The sequence below is a fragment of the Taudactylus pleione genome, unplaced genomic scaffold (genome assembly GCF_031769625.1).
Source record: "Taudactylus pleione unplaced genomic scaffold, aTauple2 ptg000066l, whole genome shotgun sequence".
NCBI lineage: Eukaryota > Metazoa > Chordata > Amphibia > Anura > Myobatrachidae > Taudactylus > Taudactylus pleione.
Genome location: NW_028284468.1, coordinates 16839765 through 16858268, shown reverse-complemented (window position 1 = coordinate 16858268; position 18504 = coordinate 16839765). Strand labels below are relative to the sequence as shown.

General features: G+C 42.8%; 1 protein-coding gene across 1 annotated transcript in view; it reads right to left on the bottom strand.

The window, feature by feature from the left end:
- FOXK1 (forkhead box K1) overlaps window positions 1-18504 on the bottom strand; it is an 80008-nt gene that overhangs the window by 47396 nt on the left and 14108 nt on the right. The window contains exon 2 of the mRNA XM_088466695.1: window positions 15130-15318. Within this exon, the coding sequence (XP_088322821.1) occupies window positions 15130-15318 (189 nt within the window). The remainder of the gene's footprint in view (window positions 1-15129; window positions 15319-18504) is intronic.

The following is an 18504-nucleotide window of genomic DNA, read 5'->3' as shown; positions in this document are numbered from 1 at the left end:
GACACCATGGTGCCCAGTAAACTCATCGCCGAGTGAATGGACACTCGGCGGCTCTGAAGGCAACTGCGTACCCTTGTACACAAAGATTCTTTGCAGTCGAGAGTCCAACAAGGCCCCGAGATGGAGAATCCTCTGCGAGGGAACCAGGGTGGATTTTTTCCAGTTTATTAACCAGCCGTGATTCTGCAATACTGAGATTGTCAGTTGCAGATGAAGTTGGAGGACCTCTGGAGACCCTGCTAACAACAGAAGGTCGTCCAGATAAGGCAGCAAGCGGACGCCCTGCATCCGCAGGTGGGCTGCCATGACCGCCATGACTTTGGTAGAGACACGAGGCTCTGTTGCCAGACCAAAGGGCAGTGCCTGCAATGGGAAATGTTTGTCGAGCACTGCAAATCTGAGGAATTCCTGATGCGCCAAGGCAATGGGGACATGCAGGTAAGCGTCCTGGATGTCCAACGACACCATATCATCCCCAGGCTCCATCGCCAGTATAATGGAACGCAGGGTCTCCATCCTGAACCAAGGCACCCTCAAGGACTTGTTGAGGGATTTGAGGTTGAGGATTGGACGGTAAGACTCATTGGGTTTCTGCACCAAAAAGTGATTGGAATAGCAACCCATGCCCCTCTGGGAGAATGGAACAGACACTATAACTCCAGCCTAGAGCATAGAGTGCAACACTTTCTGTAGTTCCAGGGCTTTGTTCTGATCTGACGGAAGGCCTGTGGTAAAAAACCTGATGGGGGGCCTGCACCAGAAGGAGAGGGCATACCCCGAGAGATCACCTCGTGTACCCAAGTGTCCGTGGTAATCAGACAGCAATGCTGGGCGAACCGAAGCAGGCGGCCTCCCACTCTGGGATCCCCCAAAGAGAGGCCCGGTCCGTCAGGCCGAAGGCTTGTCGTCCGACCTAGGGTCAGGGCGTCTTGTGCTTGGTAGCCTTTTTGGGTCCGGCCTGTCTTGGAAAAGACTGCACTTTTGACCTACCCTGGGCCCTGTAGGGCCGAAAGGACGAAGTACCAGATCCTGACAGGACTGTAGCCGATGGGAGACACACAGACTTGGCTGCTGCCAGCGTGGCCACTATCTTGTCTAGATCAGAGCCAAATAGGATCTATCCATTAAAAGGCAAGCAGTCTAAGCCCTTTTTGGAATCTGCGTCCGCTTTCCAAGAGCGCAACCATAAGGTGCAATGACTGGCTACAGCTGCAGAGGAGATTCTGGAGGTGAGGAGACCGATATCCAAGGCTGCCTCCTTAATGTAAGTCTCTGAGATTGCCAACTAACTCTGCCTGCTCCGCAGAAGTGTCAGAGTCCGGAGACGCCTCCAAACTATCAGCCCAGCGTTCCATGGCTCTGACCACCCAACACACAGTCATAGCCGGTCTGGATGCAGCAATGTAGCACTTCTCACTAGGCGTGTCACATGAGAATCCACTTGCGGAGGAGATTCCCACTTAGAGAAATAATTATCCACAAAGGGGTATGCAAATGCCAAACGTTTTTGAGGCTGGTACAGTTTACCCGGATTTTTCTATGCCTCCTCTAAATGATCCACAAGATGACCAGAAAGAGGAAAAACAGTTGCGTCACCCTTAACATCCTTAAAGAAGGCGTCTTTGGATTTGGTCACGGTGGGATCGTCATCCTCAATAACCAAGGCCGTACGGACTGCACGTATAAGGCCAGGTATATAGACCTTAGACTCCGTCTCTTTAGTACGGAGGGGCTCCAGGTCAGAAAGGTCAAAAATTTCACCGTCATCAGATGACACATCATCCTCATCATACTGAGCTGTCTGAGACTGCAAAGGTCGTTTATGCGGCCGCAATGATGACTCTCCCTGTAAAACGTCCGACAGGTGTTGCACCGTAGTGGACAAGGAATTAACCCAAGCAGGCTCTTGTGAGACCTGGGGGGGGGGGGGGGGGGGCGAAAGCGGGAGACAACTGTCTGGGGAACCCCTGCATGGGCAACGACACCATTGACTGCTGTGAAAACCCCATCTGGGGGAACGCAGGGGGCGTCGCTAGCTGGTCCACAAGGGTTGTAAGTGCCTTAGCAAAACAAGCCCAGGGTGGTTCCTGCACAGGCACAGTGAAAGAAATCGGCGTGATATTAGATAACACGCCTTTTACACAACCCGTCAGAGTTTCCATCACCCTCCACTAATGGTACATTACATGTGGTACACTTTAGCTGGAGAGGAAAATCACGTTCACTGTCAGACATGATGAGTGTAACGGAGCTGTATGTGACACACCTCACAGACAAATGCTCGTATAGTGAGGCAATAAACACCCTGCAACACCGCACCGCAAGGGGTTTAGCAGAGAAGAATAGGGATAGTAAAATGGCTGACAGTCAGAAGTGAAAGTAAAGGCAGACAGCGCTATAATTAAGTCACATACAATGCAGAATAAACCCTGCACTATCAGCGCTGTGATCAACTACACAGACACAGAGCCTGGTAGGAAACAGCGCTGCATAAACTGACCTTACACAGGAGGAGAGGTATGCAGGTGGACCCAGACCGCGATGCCACCGATGATCAGCGTCCAGCAGTGTTTGCCAAGTCACTTGGAAGATGGCCGCCGAGGAGGCAGGCCCGGGGGAGGAGCGCTCACACTGAGACCAGACCGCAATGGAAAGGCAGTGTGCACCGGGGGGGCCGCCGGCATTATACAGGGAAGGCGCGCTCCCCTGGCATGTATTTAACCCCCAGGACGCCGCCGCTTACCTGTCCCCCTTGGATCCGGCCACAGTCCAGGCATTCGGGGTCACCGCTAGCTGTGACCCCAGATACCTACCAGCATCCCCGGATCGGTACCGGCGTTCTGGTACGGTGGGGTGTAGGAGTGACAGCATGGACGTCAGTACTGACTGTCCATGCTGTACAACTCAAATGTGCAGCCACAGCTGCATGAAGAAAACTTCAGGGGCCATAACTTCCCCCCTCTATTACAGGAGCTCCGAATTTGAGCACCAACGAAAACTGATTTGCCTTGGCTTGGGAGCGGGGTATAGGAGGGGGACCCCAGTGCATCCTGGGAGGCTGAAAGCTTAACTCTATGGTGCCCGATGCCTGACGACATCACCTATACCCCAAGGTATCCTGTGGATTCCCTATGGACCCTGATGTAGAAACATTGTTACAATCCGAAAGCTGACATTGGTGGGATTAGATTTTTTTACAAAAATATATTGACCTTGACAGGATTCCTAAGGGTCTACAAGTTTATAAAAACGTATCCATTATAGATGATTCAGAGCTGACCGCAGAATGGGAAACAGACATTAAAACATTGTTCAATCTCCTTAATTAAACTTCTAATCAAATATAGAGAGAGGAAAATTTTGAAAACTACATGTGAGATTGAATAAACTAAAAATAACCTTTTGAAATTTAAGACTAATCCTGACTTTAAAAAGAGAGAGTTACATCAGAATATCCAAACATATGAACAAGACCTTATTGAAAATAAAAAACAGATATTATTTAGAGACGAGAGACCTGGTCCAATTAGAAAACAATCTTTTTCTTTAAAAAAAAAAGAACCTATATTTTCAAAAGAAAAGGTTTTTGAATGAAAAGAAACCACATGATGATAGCTACAGCTATATGAATGATAAGAGAAAAACTAAATCAACTATGAACTTTTCACCCCCTAAAGCAGATGAACCTAAACATCCCAGACTATTTCCACATAAGGGTACACCTAGAGTTGAGATGGGAGCTAGACCAAAATATAATGTACAAAGAAATCAGGATTTTTTAAGAGAGAGATCTAGAGTGGAAAATACCGATTTACAACAATCGGTACGATCCCCTAAAAAATCCAACACCCAAAAGATTCAGAGGCATAGGGGGAAAGAGGGGATTGGGACGAACAAAAAATACGAAGACCAAGGCACCGTTAAAAGATTCCCAAACAAAAGGTATATTTAATCTATCTAAGAAAACCCTTAAAGACTCTGAAATCACCTTATTATCCAAAGGCCTCAACTATGCCCCTAGTTCCAACCCCAACTTGTTCCATCTATTCTCAGAACTGAACCGTTATGTACGGTCCTTGTGCAGACAAAGATATTTTTTCTCCAAAAATCAATCAAATATTGGAGAATCCCATCTTATTAGATGCAGACCATATGGAATGCCTTTCCATATTACAAACACTCCACAATGAAGTTGGTGAAACTACTACATCAGAAAACAGATTTGTTTATTAGCAATCATCATATAGATCCTTTAAAATGTAATGGGAGAATTTTCAAAAAGAAACCCCAATTCTTCCCTCTTCATCATACAAGTCTGATGATTCAACTGTTTTATAAAAATAGAATTCTCTGTCTATCCTTCTCTCCCCTTTTTTCATATAGGGTTTTTATGTTATGTCTGTTTACGCAGTGTGTGTGTGTGTGTGTGTGTGTGTGTGTGTGTGTGTGTGTGTGTGTGTGTGTGTGTGTGTGTGTGTGTGTGTGTGTGTGTGTGTGTACATATATATGTATATTTTTGAATTAGGTGGCTCTATGTTATTTGCTTTATTCCATTCTTATTAATACCAAACACATTGCCATATGGTTGTTTTCATCTAGTAATTACTTATTATTTACTATGACACATATATGTATTTTTACTATGAATATTAGTGAGATTTCACGATTTTATTTATTTCCTAAGATGTAGTATTTACATGTATGTATTTTACTCAGTTATTTGTCCATGTCCTATCAAATTCAATATTATATTTTGTCTATGCTAGTGTTTAGGTCTTTATGTATTATCAGTTATGTAATGTAGTACTAATTTTCATATATGGTTGTCTAATGATAGGGTATAGATTATTTGTAGTCACATAGACAATTTAATCTGATATGTTTATGCATATCCATCAATATTATAATATCTTAATACCTTGTATATGTTGTTCATATATATTGCCGCTTTATGTAATATATATATATATTTTTTTTTTTTATAATAATTATATTTGTGTATATATATATATATATATATATATATATATATATATCTATATCTATATATATATTTATGTATCTCCTTTTTTACTACAAGTATAAACACAACAATTACTTTATTGAACATGCTGGGTAAGGCTCTAAGGATTTGTACACCTGTCTCTTTCAATTAAAACCTGATCAGATCTGCAAGGCTCCCTATATAAGGGAGGGATTTTCATTATGGGCACTCAGCTTGAAAAAGTCCCGGGGTGAAATGAGTCGCTGTTCCTTGCTGCCCTTGTTCTCCTACTATTGCTCCTGTTGCCATCGGTTACTACCGCTATATCTGTGTACCTGCCACCTACCTCCGTGTGTGTGCGGTGGACATTTCTACAAGTCGCGGCCGTGCCTTCCCACACCTCGGATCTCTATCTTCAGCGCCCATCTAGACACTATCTACGGGCGGCTCCCTCTCACACACATGCGAGTATCAGAGAACAGAGTACCGAATTACACACACCAGTTTAAGATCCACACGCTGGTTTACACCAACTGCCTATAACTTGCCGGCTGGGGACTAAGGCAGCTAACAGGGTGCTCAGTGGTTGGATACCTATACAGCGGCTTTTATCAACTGACCTAGCCCTGTACTACCTTACCTTCTGGATCTGACACGGTTAAGCGGATACAATATATCTTTGCAGGTATCATTTACCAAAACTGATGAGAATAACCTTTGCAACTGTTGCATTCGATTATATACAAATCACAGATTTTAACTTTTTGCAATTGCTACTGCTACAGTTTTGATTGCTATAAACTACTCGGGACATTCAGTCTGATACACTTATCAACAGCGAACATTACCTAATTGCGATTCATTTATTATTTAGTGTAATTTTTTTTTTTTTACGCCATTCCAAATCATTTATCCCCTTTTTTCAATTTCAACCATTGACCATTTCAATAGTGGAGCGGCAGATATGTTGGCCGTATGATCGTGCATCGCATTGCTGGGTGCACATCGCACAGTGTATGGGGCACTTTATTGCAGGAAAAAATGTAACATATAAAGTGTCAATTCCTGTATGCCTAACACAACCCCATGTCCCTTAGATAGAGGAAGGACAAATAAAAGTTGCCCTATATAAAAGATCCACTAACAACATTCACAAGGGTAAAAGAAAAAGCACCATGAGATATTTAACAATGTACTTACATGTGTTACACAACTGAAGCCTTTTGGCTAAAACCACCTGACTGCTGTTTTTTTTATATATAAAAATCGGTAATGTTACATCCAAACAGGCGGTCAAAAGAGAAAGAGGGTGTTCCCTTAATTATACACAACATAACTTTAATATTATTTCTTAACTCGCATATGCTCAATGATTTGATCACCATTAGTTACTTTAATGCCCCTACTCTTTCTGGGGGTGATTCAGCATAGGACAGAATTGCAAAGCCACATACAAGCATCTTTGCAATTCCGTCCTTGCTAATATGCAAATGCAGCAGGTGGTGTCTGACATCCTTACTGCATTTGCGATCCCAGCACTACGACTGAGGTCGCAGGCTGGGATAACCATCACAAGCATCGGTTGAGATGGTGGACAGTACTAGCCAGCTAAGTAAGCCTCAGCTTACGCAGGCTGGCCAGCTTGCAAGGCCAGGAAATTGAGTCTGTGAACGCAGATCCTGGTCTTGCCACTCCCGGAGAAAGGGGATAACATGCCCCCATTTCTGGGAACGCCGGCCGCCCTGCAAATGCCTCTGCCTGCCAATCAGCAAAATGGGTACTGCGCACAAAGCAGATTCCCGATAATCGTGAATCTGCGTTCAACATTGCACGATGAATCAGCCCTCCCGTCCTTTATTACTTAAACATGCATTCCTCCTTGTGCACAAGGTCCTCTTGATAAAACACATTGTTTTCCCTTAAAACTAAATCGCCGATTTAAATCTAGCACATCACAGCTTATCACATTTGGGCGTTAATCTCCCAGCACAGGCTGGGAGATTAACTGAGGGTGAACAGGGGGAAGAACAGAACAACCAGCTAATAAGTGTAGAGTAAAAATAACTGCATGGTCCAGGCTGATTGACATGAGAGAGAACCAATCAATCTGGACTGGTTAAAGTGACAGGGTCTGTATTACGCTCTACCAAAATGTGTTTGGAAGACTATATTTAAAAAAAAAGTGCAAACTAACCAAAGCAAGGGTAGAACATCTTAACGTGGTATTGTGCGTAACAACTCATTTAAGAGCCATTTCTGAGCAAAGCGTCGTTTCCATCAATTATATCCCCCTAATTACTCAGCTAACCAACTTGTCTGTGGCTTGGATGAATCATGAGGTCTTTTGCTTGGGCCGCTTATCAGCATTCAAACTGATGTTACTACCCAAAATGATGTATTTGTTTCACACCATTCCTTACCTGGTGACCCGCAAATGCATTGACTCCATGAAAAACTTATGCTTTCAAATGTCTGGAAAAACAAGCATCACCACCTCGCATTTAGACTTATCGTTCGTGCTTAACGGCAAAGTGGCTGGAGTCCCCCCGACATTGCTTTGTATCACGATACTAATCTCCTTTTACCAATTGAGGTACTGGTTCCTCCCCCAAACTCGATACCTTGGCCATATTTAGAGGGTGTTTTTACTTCAGGTTTCCCCCTACCTGACTTACTGTGATCAAGTAGATGACTAAGGCCACAGCATTGCCTCTTATGGCCATTTATGAAACTCTAAAGCAGGGGTGGGGAGCCTTTTTTCTGCCAAGGGCCATTTTGATATATATAACATTATTTGAGAGCCCTGTGCTGGCCACTCCCCTCCATGTGATGTCACACGGGGCGGGGCCACAGTCGCATGTCACGGCCAGGGTTTCTCGGCATGGTAGTCACCGGGTATTGCCTGTGAGGTAGTTATGGCGGGGGGGTCTCTGGAAGCGGTGCTGGTGTTTGGCGAGAGGCATTGGCTGCGCGTAGTTCTGTGCGGGCACATTGTCACTAGGCCTGGTGAGGTCTGGCGGTGTTTCCGTTCAGTTAGCATGGGCACCGCCATCTTGCCTGCGGCCATGTGATTCCGGCTGTCCAATCCTGGTAGGTCATGTGCTCATTCCAGCCAGTCACAGCGCGGCAATGAGTATTTAGGGAGGTACAGAGCCTTCCTTCCTTTGCCAGTGCAACGTGTTTCTCAGCTGCGGCTGAGAGAGAGTACCTGTGCCTTACCTGCATGCCTGTTTGTTACGCTACTAGCCTGAACATTGCCTGCTCCAACCTGCTGGATTTACCATGCACCCTCCACATACCTTTTACCTGCCTGAGTACCTGAACCTGCTGTTCCCTGCACCTTGCCTCCTTTCACTCCCAGCTGGACTAAATTACCTCAGCCTGCATTTGTTACAGCTCACCATACCTGCATTCTGTTTCAGCTCACCATACCTGCATTCTGTTTCAGCTCACCATACCTGCATTCTGTTTCAGCTCACCATATTTGTTTACTGGACTGTTCCTGCCTGTCACTATCCGGACATTTCCCATTAACCCCCACTACAGTTATCAAGTGCACTTTAGTGCTATACCTGGACTTTTCATTTGCCATTCCCATGTCTTCTAAGTCACCTATTAAAAACCCAATTTTTTCATTTAAGTCTGCTTCTGTGTCTGCTCCTATCACCAAACGGGTCCACAACAAATTCAGAACCTCACACAGCAATGCCCGAAGCATCCAGAGGATGCTCCGGGAAGCTGTAAGGGCAGCGGTGTGACTATCTGAAGCGTCCTAAGGACACTCCAGGCGGCACTGCTGCATAGATTCTGGCTGCAGGGTGCCATTCTAGGCACCCTGCTAGCCAGACGAGGCTAACAGAAAAAAGCTCAGAGGGCCAGACCAAATTATTCCACGGGCCTTATACGGCCCCCGGGCCTGAGGTTCCCCATCCTTGCTTTAAAGGTACACTAAACTTGTGTTTTTTTGTTTTACTTTGCCCTGCTTAATATAATTTTGTTCCTTAAGGCCTTGGACATGTTGCCTAAACTTCCTCCCTCCTCCCTTTTCCTAACCCCCGTATCAAATTTGATCTTTTTTTGAAATTTCACCTTCCGACTGGTTCAAGTACTTCCAGATCCAACACTGGGTGAAGACTACAAGAACATCTCCTAAAGTCTTTTTTTCACCTCCTGCCCAGATACTGACCAGACTAGCCCGTGATACCATGCGGGAGACCTTTTACAGACTGTACAGAATGTGGCCCTCTTGCTCAAAGCTCTGCTGGTACCACTGTAATAAGGTACCATTTTGCATTTCTTTTGGCACTGCCCTCTGCTTCATCCCTTCTGGAGATGTACGTTCTCATTACTGATGTTCTTAAACTTCCTCGTTCTCCTGACTCTGGGCTGGCCTTACTTCATTGGTATCCCCTTGTAGTTCCCAAGTCAGATTGTTATGTCCTTAAACATATTTTGGTATTGATAAATCTGAAACCTTCTAAAATACTTTTGCCATTTTATGGCGCAATAAATAGAAGTGTAGTGTTTGCGTATTCACTATCTTTTTAAAGGATTTAGGGCCTCATACATCGAGTTTTCTCACTCGCAACAAGTGATAAAAGCACGCTGCATATGATAATGGTGCTTCAGCCAATCAGGGAGCCAATTCGCTGGAGCACCATTATCATATGCATGAGTGATAAAGCTCGTTGATGAATGAGGCCTTTAATGAGAAGTCCTTGTTAAAGTGTTAATTAGACAGCTTTTATCATTTTATTGCACAATAAATATTTTATAAGGTTTCATATTTATTGATATTCTTATTCTCATTTTTGAAAATGATTTGCTGCAGACATGTTTACATTCAAAAGTTTTTACACTTTGAGGGGTATTCAATATGAAACGTAAACTTCGCTGTCGAAGTTTACGTTTCATATCGGAGCTTTTACCTGCGTTAAAGTATCGGGCGTGCGCCCGCTTATCCCCGTATTCAATATGAAACTAACGAAAACGGGAGCCTGCGAAGTGGGATTTGCGTAAAGTTACGAAATTTTCCTTAAAAAAATTGTAGGACCCCCCTAAAGTTGTAAAACATGGGGGATCACTATGGGTACCCGCGTTTTAGCCTGTGATTGAAAGTCGGGGATTTAAATAGCGGCAGCAGGTGTTTTTTCCCGACATTGAAGAAGTGATGCAGAAGAGCACTTAGGTTATTTTTTTCGTTTTTTTAAGTGGCCCCATCAAATTTGGGGTACATGAAAATGGGTATGGCATATTTTGATGTCCCTAAGTAAGTTTTTAAAAATTCTGCATTTGTGCACCTGCCACTATAAATCTATTCTAGAAAACACCTGCCGCATACTTGCAGAATAGCCCTGAACTTATTTCCCTATTGTTAAACAATTTTTTCCCATTTTTTTTTTTTTTTTCACCCCAATTTTTAAAATAATTTTTTGGGGTGGCCCTGTTTTTTTTTAAGCCTGCACCCCTAAACCCCAATTCTGCACTTTTTTTCAACACCTATTCAATGGTGAAAAGTTATCCCCGTTTTTTATCAAAGACTTTTCGAACCTGCGAAAAGTCTTTGAAATTGAATACGGTGTAAAACTAAAACCGGCGATAATGACGTCATAGGTGCGATATTAACGCAAAAACAATGTTTTCGCTCACATATTGAATACCCCTATTTATGTTTGCCTATTCACTGTATATTTTGTAACCTAGTGGTGGAAGCATTTATTCTTCTACGACCGGGATCATGTTGGTACTTAGTGCAATGCTGAACGCAGAATCCGATAATCGGAATCTGCGCGTGTGCAGGACCAGTTCTACGAATGTGCAGTACAGGTCCTACGTGATCGCATGCAGTCCCTGATTGACAGGCTGATTGACAGGCTGAGGCATTAAAGGGGCGGGGACAGCCGGCGTTCACGGAAAGGGGGGCGTGTCCAGCCCATTTTACGGGAGTGGCTAGGCCATGGGCTGCGTCCACGGACGCAGTTTCCTGGTGAGCTTGCTCAGCTGGCCAATGGTCGCGATGGTGATCCCAGCCTGCGACCTCGGTTGCAGTGCTGGGATCACGAATGCAGCAGGGGTGTCATACTGTACACCACCTGCTGCATTTGCATATTAGCAAGGACGGAATTGCAAAGCTGCCTGCGTGCAACTTTGCAATTCCGTCCTAAGCTGAATCACCCCCTTAGTTAACACAGTCGGCAAGTGACAAAAGCAGGTATGGGCAGTAATGGCAAAAGATACATGGTTACAAATTCTCCTGACAGTATGGCAACATAAGCACATCCTGCCACAATTTTGTATGACGAAGCATTAACTACTTGCAATAATTTTAAAAACACAAACAAATGGAAGAGCGACAAAAAATTGTATAGTTAGTATACCTAAATTGTTTTAGACACAGGCCCTGATTCAGAGCCGGACGCTGACAGAGCGCTCGCTCTGAATCAGGGCCGTCCCTCCTAGTTTTTGGAGCGGCCTCCTGGCCGCTCGCATAGCTGACCACCCACAGCTATAGCGAGCGGCCAAAATGATGGTCGCGATGGTCAAGACCATCGCGACCATCGGGCTTGCGACTAAACCCTTGCGGTAGGGTCTCGCTGCCGCTAGCCCTGGAGTGCTTTTGGCTCTATCAGAGTCAAAAGCACTCCCACTGACATCACTAGTGATGTCAGTGGGGCCGGCCCCAGACAGTAGGCGTTCCCATGGCACTGGCACGCCCACCAAAGGGGGCGTGCTGTCAATCACCATCGACAGCACGCCCCTTTGGTGCGAGACCCATAACGACGGCTTGGCCGTCGTTATTCGGCTCTCGCGTATGCGCACGACGGAGCCGGCTGCGCACTTGGGCAACATCGACCCGCTTGCGAGCGGGTCTGAATCAGGCCCACAGGCCATTTGTTTAAGTTTTGAACAGACTTTTGTAAACCAGAAAAAAGTAAGAGGGCACTAATCGTTCTATTTTGGGTTAAACACAACTGCATTCATTTTATTGAACAATGCATACATAGATGCTTGAGCGAGACAACACGTTCATGGACTATATCATGCTTTGTGCAACAATGCCAATTACTCTGTTGTATGAGTGGAACCGATTGTCTGCAAAAAAAACAACAACACATCTTTTCTAAGAATTGCCTATATACACTTTATTATTAGAAACATTGATTTATCTGAACATTATTTATGCAGATAGAGATAAAAAAATTCAATAGAAAAGAGCTCCAACGCAGAAAGATCTACAAATAAAACAATGTAAATAAAGTGTGTGTTTGTGTAAATGTTACACAGCACTTCATGCACTATAACTTATCAGTAGTATGTATTTTTGTTCTATGGTATCATGGTGAAGAAGAAAGCTGTTTCTAGGAATTATTTTGCACTAAACAGAAGGGGAAAAGATTTTGTTCATTTTGCACAGTGTACATAATTCACGTTTTATTTCTTTTACTGTTCTGGAGCAAAAGTCATCAAAGTAACCTGATCGCTGTTGCTGAATGCATTTATCTAATCATAAATAGGTAAGCGGAAAACTGCACAAAGTAATCGGACATTTGCTAAACACCACAAAAATCCATGAGTATGGGAAGAGTTCGGCCCACTACGGGGGAGAGTTCAGCTCCCGCTGCCGGTGTTTCCCTGCCGTTGCAACGGCAACTCGCCCCCCTCACATGTAATTGTATCAACCCCTAACACTAGATTAGAACTAATTAATTCCACCTTTAAGATGGGGTAAAATAGAAAGGCTCTGCAAACAGCTGCTACATTGGGAATAGCACAAAATCTCGTTAGAACCTTCTATTCCATAAATAGAAATTCATTTTTCTGCTACTATAAATATTAGCATTTTAAAAGAATGCCCCAATCCTCCCATGTCTAGTCAGGTACGGCCCACAGATAATCTTAAAACAAAATAATTTTCATCCCTCTTCATTTTGCTGCAGACACTGAGGCAAAAGAAGATGCAATCATGGAAACATAGGTACATGACGGGATGTAGTTAGACACCCGACGGTAAGTATTAGGATTAGGGGGAGGGTTGTGTTTAGGGATAGGCACTAGGGGAAGGGTTAGGCTGCAGGGGGGGGGGGGGGGGGTTAGGGTACTTAACTAGCTAGGTCGGGATTCTGACTGTCGAAATGCCGCTGTCAGTATTGTGACCATGCCCGCCAAGAGTCGCGCCAGACCCGGGTAAAAGGGGGCGTGGCTACACCCCCTTAGGTAAAACTAATAAAAATAACAGTTTTGCAGAGGGGGGCTCTGTGAGCCCCCTCAGCCTGGCGCATAACCAGTGGGGGAGCAATCAGTGTGATCGCTCCCCCCACAGGCATAGGAGACTGCTGTGGCTGCTGTGTTGCAAACGCGAGCAGTCTCCCAGAGACTGTTGTGATGTAAGAGGGAGGGGGGAGCGGTACCGGGCCCCTCCAGCAAGCCCGGGCGATTAGTACCTGCTCCCGCCCCCATTCTCTGCGCCCCTGATTGTGACCACAGGCATCCCGACCGCCAGTTTCTCCTACCCAACCCATACATGGCATAACATATTCTTTACTCTGCATTTGTATGTAGTTTATATTTTAATAGCCATACTGTTGTTTTGATGATATAGGGGAAAATGTATCAAACCTTCTAAAGAGAAAAAGTGGAGAAGTTGCCCATAGGAACTAATGAGCTACTAGCTCTCATGTATCTAGCACAATCTATAAATTATTATACAGGAAAAAACAACCGCACCAGTTATCGACCTTCTCTTCGGTTATACATTAAATAAAACATTGGTTATCAAATCTATTAAAGAGGTGCTACCCACTATGGTTGTATATCAGGTATTAGAAAAACGAGATAATGATATGGTGCACGCGGTCATATATAGAAGTAAAACAGAACGTTTATTTCATCAAGATTACATTAATTTCAATATGGACATACACTATACAAAAATGGTGAAATATCAAAATCAAAGTGAAATATAAATTAAGTAGCAGAAACTGTTTTGTAGACTGTTCCACTGGTTTTCATTGTTTTGAATTTAAATTACATAAATAATGTGCACTTTATTTCCTAAACTACAATATTAAAATCACATATTAAATATGTGCGTCTGTGTGATTTTTATCAGATCTGTGTTCATAGACAACTACACCAAGATTTCTTCATTTATCTGATGGTAGAGTTAGATACATCCCATGTGCTTAGCCCAAAAATAATTTTATATGGCTGCGGAGATATGCTGTCCCAATAAGTAGCCTTGAAAATATAAAAAAAATAAAAAATTATAATATATATATTACATATATATATATACATACATATATATACACACACATATATATATATATATATATATACACATACACAAATTTGCAGCAGGCTAATGATTTAGCCAATAATAAGCAGTATAGCTGCTAATTATTGGTTGAATTAGAAGTCAGCGGCGAATGTGTATGTACATCTAATCTACCTTCAGACAAATGAAGAAATCTTGGTGTAATTGTCTATGAACACAGACCTGATAAAAATCACACAGACGCACATATTTAATCAATATGTGATTTTACTTTTTCATCAGTGTTTTGTAACCGTTGCCAATTATGGATAGTAATGATGTGATGTAACTATTTAATACAGACATAGTACTCATACATTTTGGCATTGAGCCTCTTAAACAGAAATTATATTCATTCTCTGGTTGTCTACAAAACAGTCCTTGATACTCAATTTATATTTCACTTTGATTTTTTTAATATTTCACTACTTTTGTATAGTGTATGTCTAAATTGAAATAATTTTAATAATGATGAAATAAATGTTATGTTTTAATTCTATATACGACAGAGGGCACCATATCATTATCTTATTTTTGTAATACCTGACTTACAGTACAATCTATAAAATGACAGAAGCGGATTGGTATTGGCAACTTCTCCACTTCATATATATTTAGAAGGTCTGATACATCTGCCCCATTAAAAGCAGAAGTGCTGTTTTCTAATGCACATTTATTATCAATACTGAGCAAAGTATACAACATTTAATCAGTTTTAAATGTCATTTATGCTGTCAAAGCAAGAAAATACGTAAACAGCCCTTTTGTATAACTTACATTTAAAGGGACAAAAGCCAAATGACAGCGTTTATGTAGCGGCGTTCCTTACCTTATGGTTCCAGTTGGGGAAGGTAAGGGACTGATAAAGCTTCGCATGTCTGGTTCAGGGATGTGGATTTTCAGCGGTGAAATGTGACGATACATAGGAGAGGGTGGCAAGGAAGGTTTCACTTCCTTTTCTTGATAAAGTGCAGAAAACTTTATCTTTATGACTGTGCTGGGGAACCTGAGCGTGCACCTGTAAGAAACAAAACAAGGCACGTCTATGAAAGGATATTGTAAGCACTGTTTGCAGACACGCATTGGGACAAGATGAAATCTAGAATACATACTGTGGGACATATAAGAAATCAAACGATGTACACATGAACATTTAGCATACAGTACATAACCAAGTGCAGTATATAATTCATTTATAAATAGATTTCACCAGAATGGTGAAATGTCATGTATAGAAATAATTACAAGTGGTACATCAGTAATACTACCTTTATATGAACAATATAATTATAAAAAAATTGGATTATTGTGGCTTGCTTTGATGGCAAAATGATACACATACAGCAGTGCACCTAAAAAGTGTCATAACTATGAATGTGCAGTCACAAAGTAGTTAAACATGGGCATATGATAGCCGATTTAAGAGAAAAGGGCACCTTAAATTAAGGCAAGCTATGTACAGTAAGGTTGTGGTATATTTTGACAACATTCATAATGTCGACATGCTCGCAAAGTCGACACTGACCAGGTCAACATTCTTCATGTCGATACTGATGAAATGTCGACATGAATAGTCATGACCGCATTCACAATACATGAAGTGTGTTTCTGTGCAAGTGTCATGTACAGTGCTTGAATTTAAGATGCGACAATGACTAAATGAGCTACTGCAGGGGGAGGGGACAACATTTTCTATCTGCAGGGTAAATACTGGCTGCTTTTGCATGTAGCCCACAAATACCAAAGAGCTTTATTTTTACACTGCAATATTGAGTTGGCATGGACACTCCCCTCCCAACTCTAATGCTGCATACACACGGGACGATTTTCCTGAAAAATAACGATATCGTTCAACGATAAATAGTTCCCATCGTTCATTTTTATCCAGAGAACGATCAACCAACGATGTGCGTTCCCGAATGATCGATAACGATATCTATGGTGACTGTACATGCAGGCCAACTTGGACGATTTTGTCAAGATTTGCCTGTAAAGACATGACTTCACTGAAATATCTATCAAAGATATCGTTTGCCCTGCACTACAGAAAGTTGGAGGGAAATCTATCAGCGATATCTTTGGTTGTGCAGGTTGTACTGTGTGTATGCAGCATAAATCCATCCATACATTTAAAAGATCCAGTGCAACCTGGTTTGCGTTTGTTTTTGATTTGCTTATCGTGCCTAGGGAAGAGCACAATGCCTAATCTAGCCAAAAACATTTGTCATTGAAATTGTAAAAAACATTAACTAAAACCATTCCTTTGTCATTTTATTTTTTGTTATAAGCACTACCAACTAATACTTTGTGGAGCTAGCCTCAACAATTATCTCCCTTCTAAGCCAGAAAAAAGCAGGATTCTACATTTAGGTTCCCATAATAAACCTGCACTTGAAAATTTAGTTTTTGTCATTTCGAATTAAGTGCTTGCAATGTGCAGGAATAAAATGGTAGCCTGACAAAGCATACCATTCTGAAAACTAAAAACATTAATTTAATTATTTTGGGGTGTCTGAAGTTCCCATCTAAAGCAATTGCTTGTGCTGCTGGTGCGCCCATCACTTATCGTGGATTTCTGTTTGAGGTGCATGTAGAAATCTGCCCTAAGTAGGACTTTTGGGTGCCTTAACTGTCTCTTTAGATGGGATTAGCCAATTTACGCAGCGAATACCCTGCATTTTGGTTGTAACATCTGCGAAAGTGATGGGCACCCAAAAACAATTGCATAGCTCATCACTTTAGGAGGAGCTGCGGCTGCGATAAAACAATTAATTTCCACCCCTAAATATATTTTTGTTAAGGTTTGCTGTAGTATTGGGTGCTACAGAATGGTGAGAACCGGACAATAATTACTAAGGGGCAAAATAGTTTGAAAAAGGGGACCTGACTCTTTCAATCAAGAGTGTCTCCAAGTGTGTATGTGCTATCTAGTGTTACCACCTTTCTATTTTCAGATTCCCAGAGAGGGCGTTTGGCCAGGAGTGTGGTCAAAACTGCTGTATGATTATGACCATTTTAGTTGTCATAATTGAAGACTTTTTACAGTCTGCACGCAAACATAGGAAGTGGTTCCGCGAGAACTGCTTTACCTGTAAGCCGTGCACACCTTTATCTTCACGCTGGGGGGTTATACCCACTGATAGACACATGAACACGGCATCTAAGTAGAGCTGCAGTGAGAAGGAGCCACCCAAGCGCTCTCCCCCCCGGGATGCAGGACAGTGCCCGAAAAGCAGGACTGTCTCGCCAAAATCAGAATGGTTGGGAGGTATGCCCAGACTGACACGTGACATGACATGTAGTTCATGATTACATACCGTTCAAAAAATCAGCAACATTTTGCAGTGTGAAGACAACTTTAAGTGAAGAACCCCTGTAGGATGTAACACATTTAGAAGTAACAGATCCTGGCCAGATTCACACTCAATGTTAATCTATACTGACCCACAGAATGAGACGCTCAATGTCATGCTTTTTGCCTGAACTATTAAAACTTCTTTCAGAGTTGCTATCCCATAATTGCCTACTTTGAAGGTCTCGTCTTCAGGAAAAGCCTGGAGAGGAAACACAACTGACCACTTTAGGGGGCAGGGCTGGACTGTCACATCATCAGGTCCCAGTCCCTTCACAGCAAAATGCAGCGAATTGCGGGTCTGAAGGGATGGATCTAATATGACACAATTGAGTTCTTTTAGCCCAGCCCCCTCCTTATGGACCAGCGGTTCCCGATATTATCTCTTCATCCTGTCCACTTCACTAGGAAGTGGGTGGGATGTGGGAGATCCTGCCACTCTTCCGGGAGTGCGGTGGATTAAAAATCTGGAGCCTACTCCCGGGAGACTAGGCAAGTGTGTGCTATCCATTTCTGCACACAAACCATAACTTCAGTGGACTCCAATGTTGCCCTTGTATAAATTATATTGATGGAAACAAGCCAACAAATATACCAAAAACAAGGTCTGCAGACAGGTGGCAAGTCAATAATGTGCTTTCTACCTTTCCTGTTGGTGCTGGTGTAGTTTGGATGATAGAATTATGTGTAAGTAGATGTATTATATACTTAATTCGGTAAAAAATAGGCAACCAATGTAAGGCTGAGAGTGCAGAGCAGCAAACATTTTGCAAGGAAGATCTGTCTAGATGATGCATTCAAAATAGATTGTAAGAGGGAAAATCTGTTTCGGGGAAGACCAGTAAGGAGACG